General features: G+C 49.5%; 8 protein-coding genes across 8 annotated transcripts; 6 read left to right on the plus strand and 2 right to left on the minus strand.

Annotated features, from left to right (window-relative positions):
• Window positions 1–384: 384 nt before the first annotated feature.
• BO85DRAFT_247291 (DEAD-box ATP-dependent RNA helicase DBP2) lies at window positions 385–2,179 on the plus strand. Its single transcript, XM_025654904.1, has 2 exons — window positions 385–1,686; window positions 1,741–2,179. The coding sequence occupies exons 1-2, from the start codon at window positions 483–485 to the stop codon at window positions 2,016–2,018; spliced, it is 1,482 nt and encodes a 493-aa protein (XP_025517567.1). The 5' UTR covers window positions 385–482; the 3' UTR covers window positions 2,019–2,179.
• Window positions 2,180–2,898, plus strand: BO85DRAFT_247268 (uncharacterized protein). Its single transcript, XM_025654903.1, has one exon. It carries the CDS (start codon window positions 2,341–2,343, stop codon window positions 2,839–2,841), a length of 501 nt encoding a protein of 166 aa, XP_025517568.1. The 5' UTR covers window positions 2,180–2,340; the 3' UTR covers window positions 2,842–2,898.
• A 1,768-nt stretch (window positions 2,899–4,666) lies between these two features.
• BO85DRAFT_457740 (SGNH/GDSL hydrolase family protein) lies at window positions 4,667–5,898 on the minus strand (the record flags this gene model as incomplete). The annotated part of the gene is made up of 4 exons (XM_025661538.1): window positions 4,667–5,303; window positions 5,371–5,510; window positions 5,587–5,719; window positions 5,789–5,898. The coding sequence occupies 4 exons, from the start codon at window positions 5,896–5,898 to the stop codon at window positions 4,667–4,669; spliced, it is 1,020 nt and encodes a 339-aa protein (XP_025517569.1).
• Window positions 5,899–12,496: 6,598 nt separating this feature from the next.
• BO85DRAFT_510517 (uncharacterized protein) lies at window positions 12,497–14,242 on the plus strand (the record flags this gene model as incomplete). Its single annotated transcript, XM_025664550.1, has 1 exon — window positions 12,497–14,242. One exon carries the CDS (start codon window positions 12,497–12,499, stop codon window positions 14,240–14,242), a length of 1,746 nt encoding a protein of 581 aa, XP_025517570.1.
• Window positions 14,243–14,924: 682 nt separating this feature from the next.
• Window positions 14,925–16,843, plus strand: BO85DRAFT_447532 (uncharacterized protein). The gene is made up of 2 exons (XM_025659743.1): window positions 14,925–15,779; window positions 15,848–16,843. Exons 1-2 carry the CDS (start codon window positions 15,090–15,092, stop codon window positions 16,466–16,468), a joined length of 1,311 nt encoding a protein of 436 aa, XP_025517571.1. The 5' UTR covers window positions 14,925–15,089; the 3' UTR covers window positions 16,469–16,843.
• Window positions 16,844–17,096: 253 nt separating this feature from the next.
• Window positions 17,097–18,283, plus strand: BO85DRAFT_518442 (uncharacterized protein; the record flags this gene model as incomplete). Its single annotated transcript, XM_025664973.1, has 2 exons — window positions 17,097–17,352; window positions 17,444–18,283. Exons 1-2 carry the CDS (start codon window positions 17,311–17,313, stop codon window positions 18,281–18,283), a joined length of 882 nt encoding a protein of 293 aa, XP_025517572.1. The 5' UTR covers window positions 17,097–17,310.
• Window positions 18,284–18,964: 681 nt separating this feature from the next.
• BO85DRAFT_247368 (uncharacterized protein) lies at window positions 18,965–22,298 on the plus strand. The gene is made up of 3 exons (XM_025654905.1): window positions 18,965–19,438; window positions 19,501–19,713; window positions 19,780–22,298. The coding sequence occupies exons 1-3, from the start codon at window positions 19,069–19,071 to the stop codon at window positions 22,134–22,136; spliced, it is 2,940 nt and encodes a 979-aa protein (XP_025517573.1). The 5' UTR covers window positions 18,965–19,068; the 3' UTR covers window positions 22,137–22,298.
• A 1,475-nt stretch (window positions 22,299–23,773) lies between these two features.
• Window positions 23,774–25,933, minus strand: stm1 (putative telomere and ribosome associated protein Stm1). The gene is made up of 5 exons (XM_025659744.1): window positions 25,774–25,933; window positions 25,444–25,462; window positions 25,076–25,243; window positions 24,863–25,004; window positions 23,774–24,775 (listed from the first exon to the last, which is right to left on the minus strand). The coding sequence occupies exons 1-5, from the start codon at window positions 25,792–25,794 to the stop codon at window positions 24,220–24,222; spliced, it is 906 nt and encodes a 301-aa protein (XP_025517574.1). The 5' UTR covers window positions 25,795–25,933; the 3' UTR covers window positions 23,774–24,219.
• Between the last annotated feature and the right edge of the window lie 430 nt (window positions 25,934–26,363).

Consider the following 26,363-nt stretch of genomic DNA (forward strand, 5'->3'; position numbering starts at 1 on the left):
CCTTTCTCCCTCACTCTCTCTCTGTGTGTCTTTTTCTCTCCTTCCTCTCTTTCTCCTCCCTCTATCTCCTCGTCTTCGAAGGTTGTGTTACTTCCTTCAGACTACTCTTTGTTGATTCCCTCGCTCCAGTCCCGTCTCATCGTGGTCTTGTTGGACGTCCCCGGTTTCTTCTAACCTCAAAAAAACTTGTTTTTCTCTTCCTTCACATAACATCATTATGTCTTCCTACGGCGGTGGCGGCGGCTACCAGCGCGACTCCTACCGGTAAGTTATTCCTCGCAATAAGAGCGCTGTTCTAGATGGATTGTTCGAGTGCAAGCCAGCCTTGTGGCTGTGCGACCTGAATCGCGACTGATCGCTTCCTGGCTATCCCAGCCTGGCTTGCGGTTCGGTCTGTCACGCGATCCGGTCAACCGTCAACCCTTCTGGACCTGTCTGCTCTTCTCGACACTACGTCGAAAACCTGTATTTCTCGAACGAATATGCTTGCTAACATGACATATAGCTCCAGAAACGGCGGCGGCGGCGGCTACGGTAACGGTAACGGTTACTCCAACGGTGGAGGCTACGGCGGCGGTGGTGGTGGTGGTTACGGCGGTGGTGGCTATGGCGGCGGCTACGGCGGCGGCGGCTATGGTGGCAGAGGAGGTGGTGCCGGCGGTGCTGGCGGAGACCGCATGTCCAACCTGGGCTCTGGTCTGAAGAAGCAGGAATGGGACCTTGACTCCCTGCCCAAGTTCGAGAAGTCTTTCTACAAGGAACACGCCGATGTCGCCGAGCGCTCTCAGCGTGATGTCGACGAGTTCCGTAAGAAGCACGAGATGGCTGTTCAGGGAAGAAACGTCCCTCGCCCCGTCGAGACCTTCGACGAGGCGGGTTTCCCTCAGTACGTCCTCAGCGAGGTCAAGGCCCAGGGCTTCGACCGCCCCACCGCTATTCAGTCTCAGGGTTGGCCCATGGCCCTCTCTGGTCGCGACGTCGTCGGTATCGCTGAGACTGGTTCCGGAAAGACCCTGACCTACTGTCTTCCTGCCATCGTTCACATCAACGCCCAGCCTCTTCTCGCCCCCGGTGACGGCCCCATTGTCCTTATCCTCGCCCCCACCCGTGAATTGGCCGTTCAGATTCAGGCCGAAATCTCCAAGTTCGGAAAGTCTTCTCGTATTCGCAACACCTGTGTCTACGGTGGTGTCCCCAAGGGTCCTCAGATCCGTGACCTGAGCCGTGGTGTCGAAGTTTGCATTGCGACTCCCGGTCGTCTGATTGACATGCTCGAGGCTGGTCGCACCAACCTTCGTCGTGTTACCTACCTCGTTCTGGATGAGGCCGATCGCATGCTGGACATGGGTTTCGAGCCCCAGATCCGCAAGATCATCTCCCAGATTCGCCCTGACCGTCAAACTTGCATGTGGTCCGCTACATGGCCCAAGGAGGTTCGTCAGCTTGCTTCTGACTTCCTCAACGACTACATCCAGGTCAACATTGGCTCCATGGATCTGTCGGCCAACCACCGTATCACCCAGATCGTCGAGGTCGTCTCGGACTTCGAGAAGCGCGACAAGATGATCAAGCACCTTGAGAAGATCATGGAGAACCGCGGCAACAAGTGCCTTATCTTCACCGGCACCAAGCGCATCGCTGACGAGATCACACGCTTCCTCCGCCAGGACGGATGGCCGGCACTTTGTAAGCTCCCTTGATCCTGACACTGAAAGAGCAATTTGCTAACCTGCGTTCCAGCTATTCACGGTGATAAGCAACAGCAAGAGAGAGATTGGGTCTTGAACGAGTTCAAGACGGGCAAGAGCCCAATCATGGTGGCTACTGATGTGGCTTCCCGTGGTATCGGTATGAATAAATCGCAAACTCCTCCCCTCCCCTCCCCCTTCCCCCCTTCCTTTCTTGCCGCCAAGTCACCCTCACCCGTATTGAGGTTGCGTGACCATGGCACGGTGCTTAACTCTCTTCCACCAATTGTTGGTGTGTATGACTCTTCCAGGCTTTGTCGGGTCTCCTGAAATGGTTCTCTAGCCAGGAGGGCCTTGGACTCACAGTGCAGTGTAGCAGACGTATTACTCTTCTGTTCTGATTCACCATATCAACCCTTTAAAAACTTGGCCGGTAGAGGGAGGGGAACTTCCTCTCTTGCCGACTCGTTGAAGCTGCATTCCAAGGTTGCTCTAGGACCACGATATTTGCCACCCTCGGACTCTTCTGTCACGGATCTTTTGATGATTTTAAGTCCGAGCGAGAGAGAGAGATGCATCAAGTCTCATACGACTGAGAAAGGCTCCTAAGCCACGTTGCTCAATTGACTAATGCTCTGTTTGCTAACGTTACATGTGTTTGAAGATGTGCGCGACATCACACACGTTCTCAACTATGACTACCCCAACAACTCGGAGGACTACGTTCACCGTATTGGTAGAACTGGTCGTGCCGGTGCCAAGGGTACCGCCATCACCTTCTTTACCACTGACAGTAAGTTACATTTTCCATCACAGATGGTCTGGTCGAAGCATAATGCTAACATGTCACCTCTTGCAGACTCCAAGCAGGCTCGTGACTTGGTCACCATTCTCACTGAGGCCAAGCAGCAGATTGACCCCCGTCTCGCCGAGATGGTCCGCTACAGTGGCGGCGGTGGTCATGGCCACGGTGGCTATGGCCGCTGGGGTGGCCGTGGTGGTGGCCGTGGCCGCGGCAACCACTTCACTGCTTCCAATGCTGCTCCTCTTGGTGGCAACCGTCGCTGGTAACCTTTTGACCTCGCTGCTCAGTTCATCCACTGAGCTTGTATTCCATTCTCACATCGGTAGACGTTCATTTTCCTTCGCATGATTCCTTTTTCGTAACCACGGTACGGGCGGCGTTCGTCGATATCACGATAGACTATTCGCGTGTTTTGCTCAGTTTACAACAACAGGCTCCCCCGACAATGGGTGACCTCGAAACCTACACGATTGTGCACTGATATTCCTCATGGATACACGTTAATTTTCTCATTCTTTGTTGTGGTTTATCAAACAAAAAGTTATGTATCAGTTGGCTTGTTCCCAGAACGGATGGGACTAGATAGTGTGTAGCTTTCACTTGCATGCTGATAATTGGAGAGAAACTGTACCTATCTGCTTCTGTTTTAGCATTATTGATACTGTCATTACACTTTCTACCTGTAGACAAAACTGCTGGTGCCTTCCTCGGGCGCGCCTTCACACTATCACATGGAACCCCCTCAAGTCACCTACATGAAGTCGATGCATCTCGATAGTAAACTACCGGCTTGGTCCCTGCTATCCAGCCTCGTTCTGCAACATCCCCTCCATCCCCGAGAGAAGAAAAAGCAATAAGGAATACGACAGTGACAGCAGCAGTACAAAACACGCCAGATTGAAACAGGCGGTGGCTGCATAACGCCGCAGCAGCCACACAGGAGGCAGAGGCAGCGGGTAAGCGGATTGACCACTTTGTACACAGTAGTGTTAGTACTAATTGGTTAGGTAGCTGGCTGGTTGGTTGGCATGTCCCCAATCAACATGCATTATCCTTGTATAGACCCTTGTTTGGGGAGTGGGGGTATGTAGGTATACTATATTCTTAGTATTACCTATTTTCTGGTAACTGGTTAGTGAGTATTATTGGTATGTATTGAATCGATTTATCGTAATAAACAGGTAGTAGGATTATGACTACAAGGATCCGATCCTGGTTTTCCTTTCTAATGACGTGGTTGCTCTGTAGTATGCATGTATGTGGTTGGTGGTAGTAGTAAGTAGACAAAATTCACCTCATCTGCAATGTAACGCTTCGCTTCTGGTGGTTTTCTCTGTCTTACGTGATTTCTTTCTTTTTTCCCCCTCTTTCTTTCTTCTTTCATTTATGGAGGTTTGGCTGAGGGGTATAGTCTCTTTTTTTTTTCGATATTTTCCTATTGGTGCTCTTCATTTCTGTATTTATTTAGATCTGGCTGGTAGGCGATAGTAGTAGAAGTAGTGGTAGCTGATTACTTTCGCGATGACATAGTACATCGATAGCCTATATCATGACGTGAGTACCATTACTATTCCATAGATCATGATCATATTTCTGATGGAACTGAAGTAAACTCATAGCACTCACTTGAGTTACTACTTAGTTTGTTATTCAGGTTATTGTGGGGTTACACACATACATACATGTAGTAGTAGGATTGGCATTGCGGTGTTTTTAATCGCTATTATTATGATAATAGTAGTGTAGGATTATAGTCTGTGACTTTGGTGTCTGATACCATTTAGTACTGTAGTGCTAGTAGTAGCAGTATGGTATATTCTTTAAGCTTTCGAGTTTTCGTCTAAGAAACCACCACACTGGTTTACTCCATTCAGGTGATTAATAAATGGGTGGAAAGTTTTTACTAGTACTAATATGTGGCATGTTTGCTTATTTGCTGAATGGTAGTACTTCTATTGATTTCACTGGTCAATTATTTATGTGATTTGATATGACTCCCGTTGTGATTATATACTATCTAGAATGATGCTAGTACTTTCAGCTATCATATCTCGAGCATGGAAGAGCCAGCCAGCTAGTACTACTACTAATGGCTTTATAAAATCCTCCTTCTAGCCTAGAAATATATCCAACTGACCACTACCTACCACTTACTACTTACCTCTCACCCCGACTACTCCCCCAACAAAAACCTCCCCACCTTCCCCGCCAACATCTCATGAACATGGCTGGTCATATGTCCGGAATTGAACCAAAAATAAGTAAGCAAGGGCGTCGGACATCCATACTTCCGATAATCCCAGGCAATATCCGGCTGATCATAACCAGCACAAAAATTCGTAATATTCACAATACCAAACTCGCCCGGGTGATCCAAAATATAGCTGAGTTCGCTATGCGCATCAAACAACATGACATTGGTATCCGCGTAGCGAGCACCAAACGCACTGGCATGCTGCGCCAACGCATCATTGTACCAGGTGATCTGTGTCGCGTTGGGGCTGGGATCAGCGCTACCTAGGTTTCCGGGTCTGCGGTCTAGCGGGGGCAGGTTCATGAAGAGGTAGGAGCGGTAGCCTTGGGAGTAGATGGATTGGACGGAGGAGAAGAGGGTGTTCATGAGGTCGTTGTAGAAGGTTGGGAAGTCGACGTCGTATTTGGAGCTGTCGCCGATGTCGTTGATGCCGATCCAGATGGCGATTAGGGCGTGGGAGGGGTCTATGGTTTTTTGGAGGACGGGTTGGGCGTAGGTGGTGAATTGTTTGACTTGGTTGACGAGGGAGACGGTGAAGTCGTGGTGGAGGGGGGTGCTGGGGTGGGTTAGAGGAGGATGTATGGGGAGGTTGTTTGTGTATGGGCTTGTAGATGTGGGCGTACTATTCAACTGAGATGTCTGATCCTGCGAATGCGAAATCCCATAGTTGTAAGTCGCAGTCGGAGGGTGAGGTGAGGCCCTCGTCCAGACCGCAGCCTGTTAGGTATTCTACCCAGTTGGGACCGCCTTCTGCGGTGGCGGTCTACGGTTTGTGGATGCATCAGTATTGCTTTGATGAGGTGTTGGTATAGTGCAAAAAGAAATGAATTGGTTGTCACCTGGTTCTGCACGATTTTGTCAGTCAGCAGAGTGTGTGGGTCATATGCAAAGTGCTGTAAATCCCCGATGAAACTATAGTTCTGTAGTCCATCGGTTCCTTGAACATATGTATACGAGTCACCGAAGGCGATGCTGGCATATGGATCAGCAACGCTCTACTGGCTCTTAGAATACGGCAAGAAAATGATAGCAAGCACGAACAGGTATTTCGTCGAGTCCCAATCAAAGTCTTCTTTATGAACAGCACCAGAAAGGTATGCCAAAATCATCGGACTGGCCGCGAGGGCCAGAAATTGACATTTTACGAACATGATTGATGGTGCTTGATTTACCTCTTAATGAGGACAGTCGACTGCTAGACACCGTCAAACTGACAGCCTGCTGATTTTATACGCATTGCATCAGAGGCAATTGTTTTCCTACTGCCAAATTAACCCCGCAGAAGCATCTCAAGTCCGGAGAAATGACAGCATAAAGTGCATTTCACGGAGGATAATTTTCCTTCCACTTGTCATTAGCTGCAGCGGGCTGACATATAGCAAACAAGCAATTCCGGGTGCGATTTCAGATCTGCGGTGTCTATCTGAGATATATCATACCTCCTGGTATGCTTTCGAGGTGGATGAAGCTTCCGCTGCTCTGGACTGACTCAACTCGACTTGTGAGCCTCGGCACGTCCATCGATCGGGTCCAGAGAGCACACCATCTGGTAGTAGTGCGTGGGGGCACCATGGGGAAGCTGTCTTGCCGAGCTACCTGGGCATTCTCTTACTTGCCGACGCCCGGGAAAAGGGACATCCAGGAAGCAGAAATTCATCTCGCTCCAGATCTTTCCAGATAGCTAGCTAGGTAGCGAACCAAGCCTTGCCGGTCGGGGCACGCAAGGAGGGCCAAGATTATCCGGGGTTGAAGAGCCCAAGGGGAGGCTCAATCATCGACTGCGGGGAGTTAGTCCAGCCAAGCGAGATGGCGCGCCCTGCAAAAGCTCCGGTTTACGGCGACGCGATTCAGAGGCGCATCCATGGATAGACAGACACGCTTGGGAGAGGAGAATGGTATTGGCAGCGGGACCTCCTGTGGGCGCTTTTCCACGGAGAACAAACAGCCAGAATAGATGAAAAGATGAGGGGAAAACTGAAGGGGATCGCGTTATCTTGCTGGTTTGTTGACAGCGCAGGTGACTCGAGGGATGCCGAGTGCTACCTCACTATCTTACTGTAAGATATCGCGTAATAACCAAAGAAATCAATCCATTCGCGTCTCTCTCTCCGTTTGGGAGGGTGGAGTGGGGACTCCCGACCTGTCCAGTCCAGTCTGGTTGAAGGGTCACGGTGAGTGGATGTATTTTCCCAGCTGGACGAGGACTCTGACAATGGATGTCTTGCTCAGCTGAGAAGTTGAAATCCCCATGTTAAATACAGGAGTCGCGAGAGTAGTATTGTTTTTTTTTTTTAAAGTTTTCTTTCGAGAGGGGAAACAAACCCGCCGAGGTGCATTGATTATCAGAGATAGAGAGTGATTGTAGTATAGTCGGTATCTATCCACTACTGTCAAGTCTTGTGTCTCTGCAGCTCAGCTGTTATGTACCTGCCTTCTTGGTCCAGATAGGATTAGCACAAAACAACAACAACCTTGGGGGGGAATTGTTTGATGTACCCGGAAGTACCATCTTACGTACCTCCAGGGGAAAGGGTACCGGTATGTACTCCGTACCGGTGGGCCGCACTACTGGTCCTCCCCGGTACCAACCAGTTACTAGTGAGGTATTTTACTTGTTGACCAACGCCAATCACAGCTCCTAAAGCAAATGCAGGTTTAGGTATATACCGCTAGCCCCGAACGTAGTTAGGCCGATGTCGCGGGAGAGAAAATTATACTAGGAGGGTGATTCCAGTTCGGGTGCGCTAACCACTAAGGTCAGCCCTTCCAATGAGTCCCAAGTCCCAACTCCTCCCTAAGCTTGGGTCAAGGTCCAGGACCAGGACCGTGAGCGGGCTAGCCTTGGGACTAATGGTTAGTTCAATATGCGGAAGTCGGGAATTCCGCAGATAGTATCACGGGGGGTCAAGATTGGACACGGTCGACTAGGTTCCGGTAAGACCTAACGTAATAAGAATGGCTTGGTCCGGCGCCGACGCTGCCAGCCAGCCCTTCAAGCCTCATCAGTCATCCTGGTAGCCTGTAATCATTATGCTCTGGCTTTTCACTGTGTTTGAGCGGGCGTAAAACATGCATGGAACATGTAATCTGTGAGCTCATGATCGCGTACGTTCACGAGAAGACAGGGGGCCAAAAAAAAAAAAAAAAAAAAAAAAAAAAAAAAAAAAAAAAAAAAAAAAAAAAAAAAAAAAAAAAAAAAAAAAAAAAAAAAAAAAAGGATATCTTTGGGTCCGAATCATACACACTACACAATAGCCAGACGAACATCATACGGTGCGGAGAGTGTCCTCCGTAGCATCGGACGTCAACCGCGGTTCCACCGTTTTAACCCGACTATCTATCAGTCGGAACGAGGTTCATACGAATGCCGAACTGTCGAAAGCTGGGTCAAATACTGTGCCGTTGTGCTACTAACACTGATAGTATATTTGTTTGTTGTCCCTGGATGCTGGGATGCTTATCCGAACATCCGAGCAAAGGCCGAAAGGAACGCATGTCATAGACCCATCATGATGCCACCAACTAATTAGCTAATGATAATAGAATACAAACTTGTCAAGGGATTGCAATGGCTGGCCTGAACATCATCGAACCGACCGACCAACCTACGCGGGGTGCCTGACCATTGGTTTGCCTAATGCTTATTTGCACCGCTCCGTACCATGTCAACGGCTGTCAGTTACCCCAAGCGGCGTCATGGTCGACCGTTGTGTTCAATCAGTGGCGCTTTCGACTAGCTCACGTTGACGTGTGTCTCAATAGCGGGGACAGCGAAAATGCGGAGTTGAGAGATCCAGGTCCAAAAAGCCAGATATCCTGACAAAGGTTCCTGCCATTGGATGGCCCAACCGCACGGTCCTCTCTAATATATAGCCCAGGAGCCTCGAAACCTGGGGAGTAACCTGGCACGGACATTCTGGTAGCTACGACGCAAACGGAGTGGTAGATGCTGACTCCTCCATGGAGTTGATAGACGAGCTTCCTACCAACGGATTCTTTCTCGATGACTGCAGTGGTTGGGTGTCTGCAAGAAATTAGCTATAAGTTCCAATATACTCATCTAGGTGAGAGGTTGAACCATCTGATTCACCAATTAACACTCTCTACTACGCTATTGGTGGCTATGGGCCAATTGCTAGGGACTATCAACCTAGCACGAGCAAAGCGCGCTTGATTGTCCCAATCCCGCCTCAAACGGCGAATCCCTTATATCCGGGGAAACCAAAGTGTGGAGTACATACAGTAGTTAGTCACTAGTGGGCAGTACCGAAGCAACCGTCTAGTAGTCTACTGTAGTCTAGCCATGCCATGGATCCCTCGCACGCAAGAATGTCAGGTGGCCTTTACACCTAGACTGCTAGTATTACAGAGTAGTACTCCATAGTATCAAGCTAGTAAGGAATAGTAAGAGTTCATCATTGCGGACATGGCTCCGGCGGACAGTCATCGGTCGGAAACGGCGCCTCATTCTCAACCCAGATCTTCCCTTCCCCTGGTGTTATCTTGGGGTTCAGACATCGTACTTTTAGGCAGAAACTAGGAGCAATTACTCCGGACTCCGTACTTCACCAGCGTACCCTCTTTGGTCCGGTCGCAACCATCCAGGGGCTAGATTATATAGTACTGTAGTATCGCTACACCTATGACTACTAACTACTAGTGAGACGGTAGTAACGAGTCAGCCTGGGCTTTATATCCGAACCTCCTCAAAAAGGTAGGAACCGACCCAAGCCAATCAATCTCCCTCGTCCCCCTTGAGACCTCCAGCTAAATCCCGCATTATCATTCGGGCGCATACTACTTACGGCTTATCACCAGATGGTGTCCCTCAAAAAGAATAACAACACACCAAAAAGTCCAAAAGGAAGGCAAGGGATAAACAACCACCATAGCAATTATCCCTCACCAGGATAGACGATAAATCCATGATTGGTCACAGAAAACTGGAAATTTCCCGGCCCGCCCGCCATTTTGGTTTCTGCGGCCGAGATTGAGATCCCCTTCTCCTTCCTATAACCAGAGAAATTAATATAATCGTTAATACAAATGGTAGGGCCTTGATGCCTGAAATTCCCATTCCTTACTACTACTTCCGCTAGTTGATCGAGCTAAGCAGGACACATCACTCTGCATTTAAGTATCGACCTACTGCATGTTCTTGCAAGCATTGTAACCGGAATATACCTGAAACACCGAGTGACCCTCTGATCTGTCCTGGCATAATAAGCCGTTTAACCATACATTGTGTTTGTTTTGTTTTTTTCTTTACCTGCAAGCTGCACGGTAGGGGGAGATAAAGAGAGATACTACTTTGAAAGGGGGGGCATCCGTACAGGGTACTCCGCACTATCTTGACTGGTTCGTTTCTGTTAATAATGTTGTTGTTGCTTTTGCTTGGTGCCCGTGGGCTCCATGCGATTTCTACTACTACTTTTTGATGTGGTTCGTGTGCCTGTGCCAGGAACGGTCATCTGACTGGATGTCGTATCTCCCTCACTACCACCATCATTTACCACCACCACCAAGAACTAAGACATTGCCAGCAGTGAGACCTTCCCGCCAAGTATGATGTTCCGCTTGTTACCCCCGATCGGAAGTTCCTTAACCATCTAGTTCTATCCACCATTAGTCACTAAAAGAGAACCAGTGGAGCACCAAGAACTCGTACAGTAAGAAGTCTACGAGACAGAAAAAAAAAAGAAAAGAAAGCGAGAAAGAAAAAGGAGATAAGTGGTGTAACTGCGGCAACATGATTCTCGGGCCAAAAAGAAGAGGGTTAAGCCATTAGCGGAATCTGCATGTCGCTGCAACTGGAAAGCCACCAAGCGGGGTTTGTGTTGCCCGGTAGGAAATCCATTCGTTCTTGGTGACCTTGGTTTTTAAGCGTTCTCACTTCGTGCTCACTGCAGTCGCCCTGTGAAGAGGGGCGGCGGCCTACCGATTGTCTGCCGACTCTGAATCCACACCGAGTTTGTCTGGTGGCTGGATGGAAAATATAAAGGAAAAAAAAAAAGAAAAATATAACCCGAAATCTATTGTTGATAAGACGAAGCCAGATACAGATACTAACTACAATCCTTGCACTTGCCTGACTCTTATCTCCAATTCTTGACAACATCCAAGGTGATCAGCAAGTGGAGCTCTAATGATCAAGGGCTGGCTGAGATCAAGGATCCTTCCAATCTCCATCCAACATGCTGATTGATTTGCCCAATGCTCGCCGGACCATGAACTAACTCCCAGAGCAATGAATGAGACTTGAGATGCCGCGCACGGGATTATCTCAGACAAATATTCCTATCTCGACCCACTGCGGGGTCCACGGGTTTCGGGAATAGAAGGATTGAGGAACCGGAACCCTTTCATGAACTGATCAGGTCTGGCGATGATAAGTCGATATCATAACATTGCGTGATCTGATGTTGTCCGTGAGTTGGATTTGCAACTTCGTTTGCTATGCGAAGCTATTATTCACTCACAGTGTCGCAATTACTCCAGCACTTTCTGCTTCTTCAATGGCTACTCCTCGTCTGGAAATGAGAAAGGCTTTGCTTCAGCTACGAGTGGAGATGCTACTCAGTGGGGACCCTCATATTTTTGGTACTTAATAATAGGTCCTTGTCGCTGATTTTGCTTCAGCTTTTCCGGTATTGGTGGGATAGCGTGAGACACGCACGTTCGCTCACCGGTGTGAGGGCATTTTGTACATTGGATGAGACCATTGTGCGGACAATAGGAACGAAAATAGTAACGAAATGGAGGATGTTAATATCTTTTTCCCTCTGACTATTGGGTTCATACTGTACAGCTCTGGAATCAATAAAGTAGGCCAGAGTATTGTCTGTTCTAGCTAACTTTGCAGTATCTACTTATTAAGTAGTACATTGAAGGCTGACCTGGATGTATCACAGGTAAACATACATGACCTATGATGTGATTAGAATAGATGTATAGTATACTCCTTCCGAAACATTACTCCCATCGGGATCAAATTGCGGATTATGACTTACACACAATGGGAGGCTTGTAAAATCAGTGTCAACTAGCTTAGTAGCTGATCATATTTTTGTTCACTATCCACTGGATATGTAACCTGGCATATTACTATCTGCAGAATGGACACAAGATGTATCAATGATTGAGACACAAACTCTCCCAATTACCCCCATCTTATGGGACTATAAGTTCATCAACTCATACATTCTTGATATTTTCCTATGCTGTGTAGTGTGGAAGGTTTCTACTATCGCATTATTGCTTAGCCCAGAGAGTATATGCCCACGCTGCAAGTTTAGTACTAGGGGCCACTAGCCAACATGATGATATTCGATAGTACTATATAAGTTCTAGGTATACATGACATATCACTATCCATCCCACCACGTTTACCCACCTTCCCTCTCTCAGATGACTTTCGAGAATATAAACCATCACCAGCAGTACCAGCAGCAGCAACATGTTTGCCTACTACTCAAACAGCCCAGTTGCCTCGATGTTCATAAGGCCATTGTCTGTTTTGTCCTTCACTGCGTCGAAGACCCTCGCCTTCACTACGTCGATAACACAAGATGGCCTTCTTTGTTTCCCATCAGCTTTGGAGTTTCTACTCCATACAGAGATGGAAACTTCCTCTAGACGCATTTTCAATCTCCCTCCTCTCTTCCATCTGATCTTGACTTCCTCGGGATACTTCTCATCCACCACATCCCCTCGTGTGCTTCAACCCGGTGGTAGACACACCAGTTCAACATGACCCAATTGGTTGTTCACTGGTTCGCGTGCAATCACTTCTACCCTGAATGGAGGAACACCCCCATACCTCCTTGGGCATCCCCTGGGACTATCCTCCGCCCTACGGCTGCATTACACGGCTACGACTGCTCTGTCTGTCTTGATCCGCCAAGCAAGATCCAAGAGGCACGAAAGTCCGTTCTGATGACCGCCGCTGCCCTCTCAAAGATTATCGATATCCCCGTTAACGATGGCGAATTCATGCACGGAGTTATTCGATTCTATGCCCGAGGCGACCATCTAAGATGGCTACAGCCGCCTACCCCTGATGCTCAGCTTTTGGCACCCGACCCATATTTGCATGCATTGATGATGGAATCGTGGAGGAACACATTGGGCGAGTTGTACTTCTGGACTAAGCCTGGTTATCTCTTCGATGTTGCTCTGGCTGAGGTGAGGCGGTCGGAGCCAGACAACTACGAGCTCCTTAATTGGTCTGGGACGAATTATATGCCAATTTGTCCGTACTATTACGTGTCGATGTCACCAATGGCGCAGCCCGTTGCCAAGCCAGTGCAGAGCTCTTATGATTCAGCACAGAGATCTTCCCTGGGATCACAGGCTTCCTTTGGTCTAGTACAGACACCTATGAGAAAACCAGAGTCTAGTGTTGGTTCGACACAGTCTTCTTTCGATACAGCCCGGACTGCTTCTTCAAATCAGAGCCTCTCTTCCCGCGTGAGTCAGAGTCCCTGCCACGAGGAAATCATACAGCAGGTAGGTACCCAGAACAATACCACTACGGCTATGCAGAATGTCCAGACCTCCCAGGTGTCTCTGCCCTTTGTGAGAATGGACCCCTCGGTGGCCCTAGATGATCCGTTCGTTATCGAGCCTATTTCGGTATCCCCAAACTCATATACTCAGATGGTTCCATCACTAACTGTGTGGCAGGGGGAGGGTAGCTGGTCAAGGCAAGACGACCATATTGCCGACCTGAAGCGCCAACTCAGACTACCCGGGCCAATGGTGAGGAATGTATCACCAGACCTTGGTTCCCCGACACCTTCAACTCCTGAAAGTATATCTGCGAGAGAGATCAATCGAAGGAGAGATTCGGAGAAGCCCTACAAACCCACATTGCTCGCCAATGGTACTTCTGCATCTTGCGACGATGATGAAACTTGGTCTATAGAGGATGCATCGGAATCGTCTTTCAAGGACGCAGTTAACGCTCGTTCCGAGTCTGCATCTTCCTCCGCTGGCAGCCCCGTAGTGGCTTCGAAGAACGATAACAATCTAAGATCACCTGTGTGCAACACTAGTGATACTCAACCTATCACATGCACAACTGTCAATCCCTCCTTGCTCTTGCTTGAGAATGGCCTCAAGATGTATCCCTCTATTGAACACTCATATGATGTTGCTGCAATCAGACCTCGATCACTGTCGCCCGCAGGAAACCTCCAACATGAGCTCCAAGGTGGCTCCCCAGATGGCAAGAATGCGGAAGATGCAAACTCGCTAGTCTTCAATATTGGGACGGAGAACGGCTCTAATACGGATCTATTTTCAGCTACTTTGGATCAGTATACTGTAGAGCAGCTGGCCGCACGGCAACTCACAAAAACTCCAGATTTAGAAAGCAACCCGAACGAATATGGCTTTGGGTTTGGTTTTGAACACAATTTATTTGATGGATTCAACTTTTTGCTGCCCGAAGAACAAACTGAAATACCTTTGGAGTCGAACATGATGATTTGAAGGGAATGATCGTTTGTGCAGCAAGAGAGAAATGCGGCCTTGTCCTTCGACTCACGATTTCATGATATCTATGCTTCTCTTTGGGTTCATTTACATTCCCTTTGAGTCTGTTTTTTTATGCTTCACCGAACTTTCTTTTTTTCTTCATTCGCATATGTACACATAGTTCTTTTTCGTCCATACTTCTCTTTGCTTACTATCTGATGGTGTTATTTCAAAAATTGGGTCATTGCTTCTGGGGGATACGGAGTGAATGGCAAGAAGGAGTCCCTATTTCACATTTCACTAAGCATGATCGTCTTTCGCATTTATGGATATCTTGTGACTTTTAGCGAAATAATTCCACGTCAAGACCTCGTTCTATAACATCCAATTGTAGTCATGTGATCTCCAACTACCCCAGAACCACGTGCCGACGGCAAGCATGAATCGGCTTATGCGGGCACTGCATAATTACAGGGAGTAAGCAGCATAAACCATGGGGCCGAGGAAGAAGAGAGAAGTAGTCTACCCCGGGCAGTTCCGTACCATACCGTAAGGGAAACGATTGGTTGCTCCTGGCAGAAAAAGCAACCCGCGGTACCAATAAACAGCGGGAAACTATTATCATATCACCAGCCACATGTTTCTCGGTTCGTCCGAGGCCAGCCCAGCCCGCGCGGCAAAGTAGCAGCTACTACTACTTAGTTACTAGGACTTAGCTCCTCCTTTCTTATCCCCATCATTACTACCCAGCCCCCTCCGCTCCCCCCTCCCTTAGACAGAGACTTGCGATGTGACTTGCAGCTCACCGCGACCCATCCCAGTCTATGCGCCACTATTAAGCCCCAAGTTCAGTGTGATCGCGATGTCCTTTCCTTACTCCCAGGATGCTCGCCGCCGGCGGGTCGGAGCCGGCGCCGGCTTCAGCTCCACTGGTAATCGGACCGTCCTGGGATACTGGGTGCCTCTAGCTGTCACCGTGGGCATCGCAACTGTCAGCATTGCAGCCTGGATCTGGAGCGAACGCAGCGAGGACGATGACGATAATAATAACAATAACAATAACGACCGCGATACTACTATCCCCCCTCCGCACGACGGCCGCTTCCCCGCCCCCGAGGGTTACCCTCATGGCGAATATGCGGACGATTACGCCCGTTCAACCGCCACGGATATACCAGGGGATGATGCTAGCATGATGGCGCGCATGCAGGGTGCGCTGCGCCGCACTCCTAGTCCTCAGCAGATCTTCGATGGCGCTAGCAAGAAGGTTGCTGCGGGAGTCGCTGCCGCGGGAGCTTTCGTGGGTGGTGCGCTGACCTCGATTCGTGAGGAAGATAGGGGTGACTTTGAGGATCATTCTCGCTGGTCGGAGGAGGTCGCTTCGAGAGCTCAGCGCGCGGAACAGTCTGCGCCGACTATGACGGGGGCGTTGCCGGTTCGTGATGTTGGTGTTGGCGGCCCAGTGTCTGCTACGAAGAAGAGGACTGTTGCGATTGTGGTCTCGTCGGAGTCTGCGCAGGTGGATCCGGAGGATATCGTTTCTCAGCATGTGGTAAGTCTTGATGGTTTGGTATAGGTGCCAAAGCGGTTTATGCTAATGAGTTTCTGTTTTCTACGTAGTCTATCCTTTCTCATCTCCCTGAACATGTCAACCTGGATACGGCTAGGGTCTTCATCATGATCTATGCCCCCGGTCTCAAGCACGCCCCGAAGCAGGGAAACTCCTCTCAGCCGGACTTGTCTGTTGCCTCTTCCTATTCCAACATCGCCCCCGAAGAAGCTGTTGCGTCTGGTGAGCTTCCCGAGGGAGAGTCGTCTGCGGAATCTCGCCAGGTCGATGAGGAAGAGGGCTCTACACCACTGTTCAAGACGATGTACACCCAGGCGCAGGCACTTGTGGAGAAGGAGAATACCATCATGCCCTTCAGCACCGCGACAGGGTTTGTGCATCTTCTTCGCCACCTTTCTCCGGAGGTAGTGTATGTTCAGGAGTCCCTTACCGGGGAAGCAGGAGAGCATGTAAAGCTCTTCTCTGGCTGGGTTCGGGAGACGGTCATCGTCGTCGGAGGCGAAATCGGTCACGGTGGTCTTGTTGACAGCGACGATGAGTCTGCTCTTGCAGACAAGGGCGAGAAATGGTGGCAGAAGGAGGGTGTCACAGGCATTGGCAAGCGGATCAACGTGGTCGATGTCCACCGCATTGGTGATGATTGGAGGCGGAGGGTGTCTGGTCACGACTAGACTCAAGTCGAGTATTGGAAATGTTGATGTTTCAGTGTTAGCTGAACGTCTCGGTTGCCTTGCGTATAGGTGTGCCTTATGTTATTTTGATGAACCTTATCTTTTTTTCTTGTTATTGATTCCCCTGTCTTGATGAGATGAAGAGGACTTGCTCTTCATGTTGTTTACCCCTGTGTGAATATTGATTGCATGATGACCGCGAAGCATGGTCTACTTAGCTTCTACGGAAGCGTTATGTTGAATGAAACAAGCCTTTGCACATAGCAGCGAGTTTACGCGTTAACATTCTCAGGAATATAAACTCTGTATAGAGTTTTGTCATAGGTGGTCAATACTTATCCGGTACATGATGTATGTATGATACTCATGTGTTGATAGCCATGGTGCGTAGTACTTAAACGACTCATCCACCACCTCATTTCCGCAGCCAACACCACACATTCAGTCCCAACTGATTAAGCTGTGTATTCCCAATAATACAGCAATGGAAGATCATGATGGTATGTGAAATGAAAATCCCCATGTTATATATTGTACTCATTACTACGTGCACTCCTCTACACTTTTCTAGTTTACATGCTTTGCTCAACCCTTTTCTTTCTTCTTCTTCTTTTTTTCTCCGCTAATCATCCACTTCCCATATCTCTGCCTCAGGTTCCTTATAATATTCACTTTCTTTACAATCTTTCAAACTCTTCTTACACACCTTCATTCCCTCCTATCTCTCCTACATACTCTTCACGGGCTTCTTTCATAAAACTTGTACTCACACTCATCTCCCAATTGTCCCATATATATCTACTCCATATCCAGTCCACCCATCCTGATAATCATTCTCAATCATGGCTTCCTTGAAATCTGACATCTTTTCGGAGCCCGCCAAAGTACTTCAGACGATCCGGTATCAACGGAATTAGCGCACCATACAATATTCTGGCTGATTTGCCATCCTCCTATCAACTGCGCACATATCAGTCATGCTCAAGTTCGAAACGGTTACAAAATGCGCTGAAGGCCATTTACACCGAACTGGAGCAGAATGGAGGGGATGGAAACCAATGGCTGGTCCTCATGGGCATGCCCCAAACGACCATTGACAGGCTGAGCGAAGCGGACGACATACTGCCAGAAATTGGAGTCCGGTTCATGTGGGAAGCAAAGACGGGGCTCTTCAAAGTCGTGCCATCTGCTTCATATGAGTTCACTACGTCAGAAATAACGCGTTACATCGAAGACCAGAGAGTTCAAATGGGGATACCACGAACAGAAGTTTCCTGGGGGAGAACAACCACGAACCCTGGTACTGTTTCGACACACGGCAAGCAACCTGACGAGAGCTTTTATCCTTCGAGCCGCCCGACTTCTTTTGGCCAGTTAAGTGGATGGCCGACACTTGTTATCGAAACTGGTGTCTCAGAATCTATGGCAAAGCTCCGGCGCGACGCAACCTGGTGGTTTCAGAATTCTTCTGGAGACACTAGAACTGTCCTTCTTGTCTCGATCAAATCCAGGAGCAGAGAGTTACGCATTGAGAAATGGCAACTTGCCCCTCCCAACATAGGTAGACCGGGTACTACTAGACAACTTATCGACCATTTACGCCAGCAACCCGACCAAATGCCACCTCTAGTCCAGCAGCCCGCAAATATGCAGCTCGCATTTTCTATTCAGGAGGTAGTCATTACGCCAACGTCGATAATCGGACAGCCTCTTGTGATCCCATTTAGGGCTATGTTTGATCGGCAACCTACTGGAGCCGAGCGAGATATAGTCATAGATAATGAGGGCTTTCGCGAGATTTCACGTTTCATATGAGTGACAACTACAAAGCCACTTTGGTGTGTTTGTTTTGATGAGGAAGCGTCCATCATCAGCCTGCTAAGACATCCAAAGCCCAAGGGCACCCCTTAGTCCCTAATCGCAACGTACTCTCCTCAGAGCCCCAAGGGTCACCATCACGGTATAATGATTGATGACTATACTCTCTACATATGGCCTTTTTGTACTTAGTTTCAACCAAACTGCCTAGATATTGAATAAGACCGTAGTAGTTGGTCTTCAGTGTATGTATCGACAGTAACAAATTAGGTGTTAGCTGTCACTTGAATGATCTCTAATTTCTCAGAATGGAAAGAATACAAATCTTCCTCAGTAGATGAATAGAAGATTTATATTAATTGGAATACTCCATATCGCAGGCGCGCGGCACTAAGCCTAAAGCGGTAGTCAGGTGACCCCGACCTCCTTCACGTCGCCCGCGGCTTGGCATCATACAAACTCCCTTTGCAGAGCCACAACCGACCGTCGACCGACTCTTCCCACTCGCTCCGAGCCTCCCCTGCCTTCCTTGCAGGTGTCTGTTCGATGGACTTTCATACCCTTTGTCTGTAGCGATCCGCGCTTTGTGCAAGTGTCCGCATTGAATCGGGCCAGTTCGTTGTCGTGCCGCCCCCGATCTCCGCTCCCCACATGTCTCGCGCTCCGGCTGTATCATCAACCACGACTCACGGCCCTGTCCTCATCCTTCCTGGATCCGGTTTCCCCAAGGTCGCATTTATCAGCTTGCGACCATAATCGCGCCGCGGTTCATCCCCGAGACTATGGCGACCGCAATTTCAAAGCCGACTTCACATACCCCTAAGATGAAGCGACCGCCCCCGCCTTTCGTCCAGACCGGAGTCAACGGAGTCAAGTCTCAACAATCCTCCTCTTCTTCTCCCCCCTCCTCCGCGAAACGTCTGCCCGGCTCGAATCAACCGGCTTCAGCAAGCTCCGCCGGCGGCCCAACGTCAAATGGCGTCAATGGCGCGGCTAATGCGGCTGCCGGCTCGAACAAGGCTACTCAGAATCGACCTAAGAAGGAAGCGCAAAAGCCCGGTGACCCGGCCGCGCGGTTACAAAAACCATTGTTAAGGTCCTTATCCATTGACAATGATCGTCGCGCAGGGAACAGGTGTCCCGAGCCATATGGTAAGCTCTCAACCCGATCCACATGCGGAGCCCCTGCGTACTGACCATCGGGTGCGTCATAGTCAAAACGTCGTCTTACATCCTCAAGAAGTTCTCCAAATGCCCGCCCTCACTTATCCTCCACCTTCACCCAACACATTTCCGCTTCGAGCAACAAGATGGAAGCTTCCCTTATAATTCCGAGATGAAGGTCATCATCGAACACATTCGTGCCGGAACCGTTCCCCATGATATGATGGAGGAGCTGTTGCGGGCTAATGTCCGATTCTATGAAGGCACGCTTCCACATGCCTCAACTTCACCTCTGTCTGGTGGACTTGGCTAACCTCTGCAATTCACAGGCTGCCTCATCGTTCGCGTGGTCGATCACAAGTCGGTGTCAGCCCAGGCCAGGAAGTCGACTGCGCCGACTTCCAACGAGAATAACACCCCATTCTCGATTCATAACTATAACGAGCATGTTACACCATCGGCTTATGTGCCCTACCCAAAGCAATCCCAATTAAACTCCGATAAGCCGGCCGCCAAGGAAACCCCAACCGGAAATCAACCCGATGCGAAAACCAACGGCGAGCAGTCCGGCGACTCGGAGAATCGTGCAGAGGAAGCTACATCGAACTCCGCTCAACCCAAGCAGCCTCCAAAACCCCGAGTTTTCACTACCGTGCTCCACCCGACTCCACGTTCCTTGCAAGCGGAACTCACTTTACTTGCCACTACACCCGATCCCAAAGCGGCGAAACAGTCGGCATCAAATGCTGCCTCGCGTCCTCAGCAGTCCTCGTCTACAGCTCCACCATCTCCAGGAGGGTCATCCAATCAGACCGAGCGTGGACATCCTGCAAAACGACAGAGAATGTTGGTTGAACCTCAGGAGTTTCTGGAATGTGAAGCAAGATTGACAAGAGCACTGGCTCCACCTCTCTTCTTGGACCCTGTCAACAGTTTCGACGCTGTGCAAGATCTGCTGAAGATCATGGAGAGCCCGCTCCACCGCGATCCGCCACCCTCACCAAAGAGGAGGAAGCGTACCGTGGCTGAGCTCGCTGCTGACGAGGCGCTGGCTGCCGAGGAAGAGAGATTTATGCTCATCATGGATGAGCGTCTGGAGCCTACCTCCTCCGGTGGTGCTGGAGGGCCGAAATCCGCGGTTGTGGATGATACGGGTGGTGGTGCACCATTTGAGCCTCGATTTTCAAGGTTCAAGACGCTTGAGAATATCCGTATGCAGCATGAGGAGAAGGCCAAGCGCGAACACGAAGTCAAGATGAAACAGGATTTGGCTAAACGACAACAGCAAGAGCAGGAGAGGGAGAAACGTCGCCTTCTGGAGCAGCGACAGAATGAAGAGCACGCTAAGGAGGAGGCTCGTAGACAGCACTTTGCCGCGCAGGCTCAGGCGCAACTTGCGGCGCAGCAGCAGCAGCAACAGCAACAACAACAGCAGCAGCAACAGCAGCAGCAGCAGAATCGGCTTGTCATGGCGCAAACTAACGGGGTTAGCCAAGCGCCGCAGTCTTCGCCGGTGGTCCGTAATCAGACACCTCACAACACCTCTTCGCCTGTTGTTGGCAACACAATGGCCGCACAAGCAAGTGTTCCTATGAGCATGACGCCTTCTATGCAGGGAGCAGGCAGCCCCCAGAGGCCGCCATCTGCATTGCAGCACGCCCATCCTACAGTTATGAGCCATCCGATGGCACCTTCCAGAAGCCAACAGGGACAGAGCCGACACGGGACGCCACAGATGACTCAAGGAACGCCAGCAATGTCTCATGCTACACCTATCATGCGCAATGTAACACCAACACAGCGTATGAGCCACGCCAGCCCGAGTCACACGACAATGGCTCCAACACCGGTGATGAACCAGGCTACCATGATGGGAACACCACAAATGGGAGGCGGAATGGGCCTCACACCTCAACAGCAACAGCAGATGCTATTGCAGCAGAGGCAACAACTTCTCGCCCAGCAAGGGCATATGGTGCAGAATCAGTTTTCGCCCAAGCAAGTAGCTCAGATGCAGGCCAACGCACATGCGCAGCAGAACATTCAAGCCCATCAGCAGCAGATGCTACAAGCCCAGCAGCAAAATTTCCAGGCACAGCCCAAGTTCCCGAATCCACAAGCCTATCAGGCTCAGTTGATGCGTGCGCAGCTCGCGCAGATGCACATGGCTCAGCAGCAGCAACAGCAACAGCAGCAGCAACAACAGCAGCAACCGCAACAGCAGCAAGGCCAGCAATCACAGAATCAACAGGGACAGGTACACCAAAACAGCCCACATATGAACCCTCAACAGCAGCAAATGCTAATGGCAGCGGCTCAGGCCAATGGAGGTCATCTGCCACAAAATATGCAAGGTATAAATTTGGCACAGAACGTCATCACTCCACAGCGCTACCAGCAATTGTTCACTCAGCGATTAGTACGGCTTAGGCAAGAAATGGCGGCTCGATTGATGCCACAGTACGGTTCACCGTCTCAGTTCCCACCACATATACAACGACAGTACACGACGGGACTGGAACAGAATGCCAAAGCCTGGGTTCATGACATTGTTCGACGAGAGCGCGAGCTGATTCAGCAACGTGCCAACCAGGTTGCTCATGTTCAAGCTCAGGTGATGCAGCAGCAACATCAGCAGCAGCAACAGCAACAAAACATGATGCAGAACGCCCGGGGAAGTAGCTGATTTGCTTTGCCTTCTTTTTCTTTTTCATTCTAACTACAATATGCCGCAGGGCTATTCTTTCATCTTTACCCTTCTTCAGACCTTACCATTCTTATACCTTCTATCGGATTTGGACAGCGCATGGCGCTCCCCACGAACCTCCACGATTATACATTCGGATTATTCTGTTCTTTTTCTTCTTCTCTTCAAGTCCCCGCTTATTTTTCTTCATTTCTGAGACTGTGCATAAGGTATTGGGAACCAAGGCAAAAGAGGTTGGCGTTTTTATTTTTTATTTTTTTGTAAGACTTGGGCCTCCTTTTCTTCTTTTTCTATTTGGTATCCTTATTCATTTTTGCTTTGCTTTGCTTTTCTTTCCTTTTTACTTTTTTGTCTTCCTGGTTTGCGCTTGGCGATTTGATTTTGATTTGCTTGTACCACACGGGAAATGGACTGGTTGAATTTAGGGGAGCAAGGAACCGACTTGATACCATTTTTGTACAGGTGTCCCCTTTTTGATTTATGCTGATGTTGACGTTGATGTCTGATAAGAATCGAATTGAAGCAAAACTGAGATAATTTTGTTTTATTCGTTATGAGTAAGACTGTCTCTAATCGACAGGTAGTAGTAATCATCCCAACATTAAGGAATAGATTCCGCCCCCTCCCTATGAATTACTCTAGGGGCTTGCACCTAAAAGATAGTTTCACCATCGACAGAAGCAATAAATGGGCAGTAGTATACAGAGACTTAAGTTTTGAGGGAGGCTGATCGTTGAGTGAGTGAGTCAGGGGTATATAGGTGGCCGGTGGAAGAGGATTGAGTATGGAGTGTCAAGAGATAATGGAACAGTTCAGATCAGTTCAGTCCATTTATTCATATCTATGTGTAATGACCCAGAATTGCGGTAGTCAATAGTTTCTCTACGTATGGGCTGGGTGAATATGAATACGTTAGTAGTAGGTAGTAAGTAGATACCTATTACCCAGATTATATGATCATATGATAAATGTGGTGTGATGAAGAACATGGCAATCTAGAAGTCACTACACTTCTTACTAAATACTACTATAGAATGAGGATTAAATCATATTTCTTAGCAGAGCAGTCGAAGCTAACTATTAACTGAGTTAGTTAAAACAGACTACTAGTAGTAGTAATCAATCTAAATACTGTAGTTATAGGTTAGATAGCATTATCAGAACTACCTGTAGGAAGTATAGTATAGTTAGTATAGTATAGTGTGATTAAGGGGATATCAATTCAGTGTGATTTATCATCTGCACTAATTGCCTAATGTAGAATACTACTCACTTATACATGATGTTATATGAGTATTAATTTAGTTATCATTAGTAGTTTACCAAGGAGGGGGGCAGGGGGGCTAGTACCAGCAGAGCAGGATGAGGCTTTTGAGTCATCTAGTAGTACTATTGTCGAACATGGACATGAACATGGACATGAACATGAGCATTCGCAACAACAAGATTACATGGTATAGTAACTCTTTTACAGAATTATTTAGAAATGGACATGGGCCCGGGGGGTAGGGGGAGAGATACAGAATTATGCTCAAGGACAGAGCCAGGGAGAAGGAAGAAATAATTATTCCATCATTCCATAGAAACACTGTACGATAAAACTGAAATATGTGGAAAAGGGCCCATAAAGCCATAGATAGATAAAAGAGGCATATTGCACAGATGAACCTTTGGATTTTTTTGGTGTCTTTTTCTCTTTCCCTTCTGTTCCTTTTATGTTTCACCCTTTCCCTATTTTGTCTGTTTCCCCTTGGTCGTTTTTTTGTTTTCACATTTGAGATTCAGGTTCATACACACATGCAAGCACACACAAGACGCACTCTTTTCTCTCACTTCTCTCATGCACACACACAAAACTTTCATTTTCGTTCTCATCTCATTTGGATCCCTGGATTTCGACTACCTAAGTTGCTAGCGAGAAAAAAAGGGGTGGTGGGGAGGGAGGGTTTATGGTAGTGAGGATCATGCGTAGAAAGAAAAGAAAAAAGGTGTGGGGGAAGCATGGGCATGCATGCATGGATGCTAGCCTATAAATGCAAGTTTATGAGGGGAAAAACTGCATTTATTTGCCGCCAAGGCTGGGGAAGTTCTTCTCGTCGACGGCGACAGTGGGAGCAGCAGCAGCGGCAGCGGGGCGCTCGGAGCGGGGACCGTTGCCACGGCCGCCACGGCCACCACGGGGACCACCACGGCCACCACGGCCACGGGGACCAGGGCCACCAGTGCGGGGAGCCTCAACGAAGCGCATGTCGACCTCGAGGATGTTCTTCTCCTTGCGCTGCTTCTCGCGCTTGGCCTTGTCCTCCTTGCCCTTGATGTAGGCATCCTCCTCCTCGGAACGCTTGAGCTCCTTGGCGGCGGCCCACTTCTTGTCGAGCTTGGTGCCCTCGTTGGGAGCACGGACGGGCTTGGCGCTCAGGTCACCCTGGGCGGCCTTCTCGGCAAGGTACTCGGCGTAGGACTTGGACTTGTCGGCAGCCTCCTCGGGCTTCTCCTCGCCGGGGGTCTGGGGCTCGGTCTCATCGGTCTGAGCAATGTTCTCACCGGCCTTCTCGTCGTCCCAGGTCTTCTCGCCGCTCTGGTTACCCCAGCCCTGGTTCACCTGCTTGCGGGTGTCGCTATCCAGTTCGTCAGTTTCGATCGAGTCCCAAGACTTCTTATTCGCCCATCTTCAGAGAGGGCAAAACATATAGGGAAAGGCTTACGTCTGGCCGGTGCGGGACTGGCGGTCGTGGCGGACACGCTCACCACGGTCCTCACGGGCGCGGAATCCGCGCCGTTGGGCGTCCTTCTCATCGGTGGGCTTCTCACGGTTGTTGTTTCTGCCGGCGTTGCGGTCACGGAAAGCTGAACGTAATCGGAATCAGTCGGAATGGACTTGCCAGGGGCCGGAGCCCAATGTAGTTGGGAATACATACCGGCCTCGTTGCCAGTGGCACGGCCACCACGGCGAGAGTTGTTGTTCTCACGGGGCTGGGCAGGGGCCTCCTTGGGAGCGTCCCGCTTGCCAACACGGGGAGCGGGCCTGTCTACGGCTTTCGTAGGGGGCTCGGGAGCTCTGTTGGGGTCGAGTTCAGGGTCATTGCCTGTAGTTGCGCAGCGCGAGCAAAAGCACGCTCGAGGTTAGAAAATGATGTAATCCCTTCACGAATTCGAAGTGTAGATGGATCGACGACAAGCGAAAAGAGAGATCAAGGCAAGTCAAAACACGATAGGTAGTGCAAAGTGCAGGATGGGACTCAGGTATGGTAGGTAGGTAGGTAGACAAGGGAAGGGCGAGAATTACCAAGAAGCTCGTAGAGGTTCTGTTATAGTAGATGATATGTTAGCCATCGCATTCCTTGATGTTTGAAGCTGTCGCTTTCTCTCCCGTCTCATCTGTGGTGGTGGTGATGGTGCGAGTGGTGAGGAGCAGAATAGATTTGTGCAATATTCCTGCCGTCCCCCAAACCCCGCTCGTTGCAATGCAACTGCGCTCCCAACCCAAATCCCAGCATTTTCCCATCAATCCAGCCCGTAAATCATTCCTTCCCCCCAAATCGCGGATTTCCATCACCCTCGCACAGCAACAGACGGAGAGAAAACGAGAGCCATTCTCTTTTCAAAAGCAACGCACCTTGGACCGGATCTCCGCCATGACGCCTGGTTTTATGCGGGGCCTTCCGGGGAAGGCTTCTCTCTTATCGCAACAATTCGGTCCGACGGAGCGGGCGGGGAGAGTCGACACAGGCAGGAACCTCGACGACGAACGGTATCTGACCTCTCCTTTGTTTAGGGGGGATGGGATAGGATAGTGGTTGGAGTGAAGGGGGTTGACTGGACGGTGGATGGAGGCGACGTTTGTGGTTGCACTCGCCCGATCCGGTAAGGTGCGAATTGCTGCTAAGCGAATCCGGGAATGCGACCTGTGATTGGTCTACAGCAGCTAGGGCTTAGGGTAAAACACCAGCGGATGACGCTGAGATGATGCTCTGCATCGCTGCCTTCAGTTCGGCTTACGCTCGACAGTATGTAGGATGGTTGGATGTTGCTTTTTTTTGCTCCTCTTCCCCTACAGCATTCTTGGGGTGATCTGTAGATCACTGCCATCTCAATTCCATTCCCCTCCTTTGTCATACGTCACTACTCCATTCTCCATTCTCCATCCTCTTTCTTCCTCTCTCTGTCCCCCGGCCGTTGTAGCTTTCCCCCAATTGCCGAGCTCCG

Source organism: Aspergillus piperis (assembly GCF_003184755.1).
Source record: "Aspergillus piperis CBS 112811 unplaced genomic scaffold BO85scaffold_5, whole genome shotgun sequence".
Classification (NCBI taxonomy): Eukaryota; Fungi; Ascomycota; class Eurotiomycetes; order Eurotiales; family Aspergillaceae; genus Aspergillus; species Aspergillus piperis.

Excerpts from the sequence above, each read along its gene's own strand:
- BO85DRAFT_247368 (XM_025654905.1), top strand. The coding sequence starts at position 19,069 with ATGGCGACCGCAATTTCAAAGCCGACTTCACATACCCCTAAGATGAAG. Across the intron at positions 19,439-19,500 it reads CAGGTGTCCCGAGCCATATG|TCAAAACGTCGTCTTACATC; the intron begins GTAAGCTCTCAA and ends GGTGCGTCATAG. Across the intron at positions 19,714-19,779 it reads TAATGTCCGATTCTATGAAG|GCTGCCTCATCGTTCGCGTG; the intron begins GCACGCTTCCAC and ends TGCAATTCACAG.
- BO85DRAFT_447532 (XM_025659743.1), top strand. The coding sequence starts at position 15,090 with ATGTCCTTTCCTTACTCCCAGGATGCTCGCCGCCGGCGGGTCGGAGCC. Across the intron at positions 15,780-15,847 it reads ATATCGTTTCTCAGCATGTG|TCTATCCTTTCTCATCTCCC; the intron begins GTAAGTCTTGAT and ends TTTTCTACGTAG.
- BO85DRAFT_247268 (XM_025654903.1), top strand. The coding sequence starts at position 2,341 with ATGTGTTTGAAGATGTGCGCGACATCACACACGTTCTCAACTATGACT.
- stm1 (XM_025659744.1), bottom strand. The coding sequence starts at position 25,794 with ATGGCGGAGATCCGGTCCAAG. Across the intron at positions 25,005-25,075 it reads TGCCACTGGCAACGAGGCCG|CTTTCCGTGACCGCAACGCC; the intron begins GTATGTATTCCC and ends GATTACGTTCAG. Across the intron at positions 24,776-24,862 it reads CAGTCCCGCACCGGCCAGAC|CGACACCCGCAAGCAGGTGA; the intron begins GTAAGCCTTTCC and ends CGAACTGGATAG.
- BO85DRAFT_247291 (XM_025654904.1), top strand. The coding sequence starts at position 483 with ATGCTTGCTAACATGACATATAGCTCCAGAAACGGCGGCGGCGGCGGC. Across the intron at positions 1,687-1,740 it reads GGACGGATGGCCGGCACTTT|CTATTCACGGTGATAAGCAA; the intron begins GTAAGCTCCCTT and ends CCTGCGTTCCAG.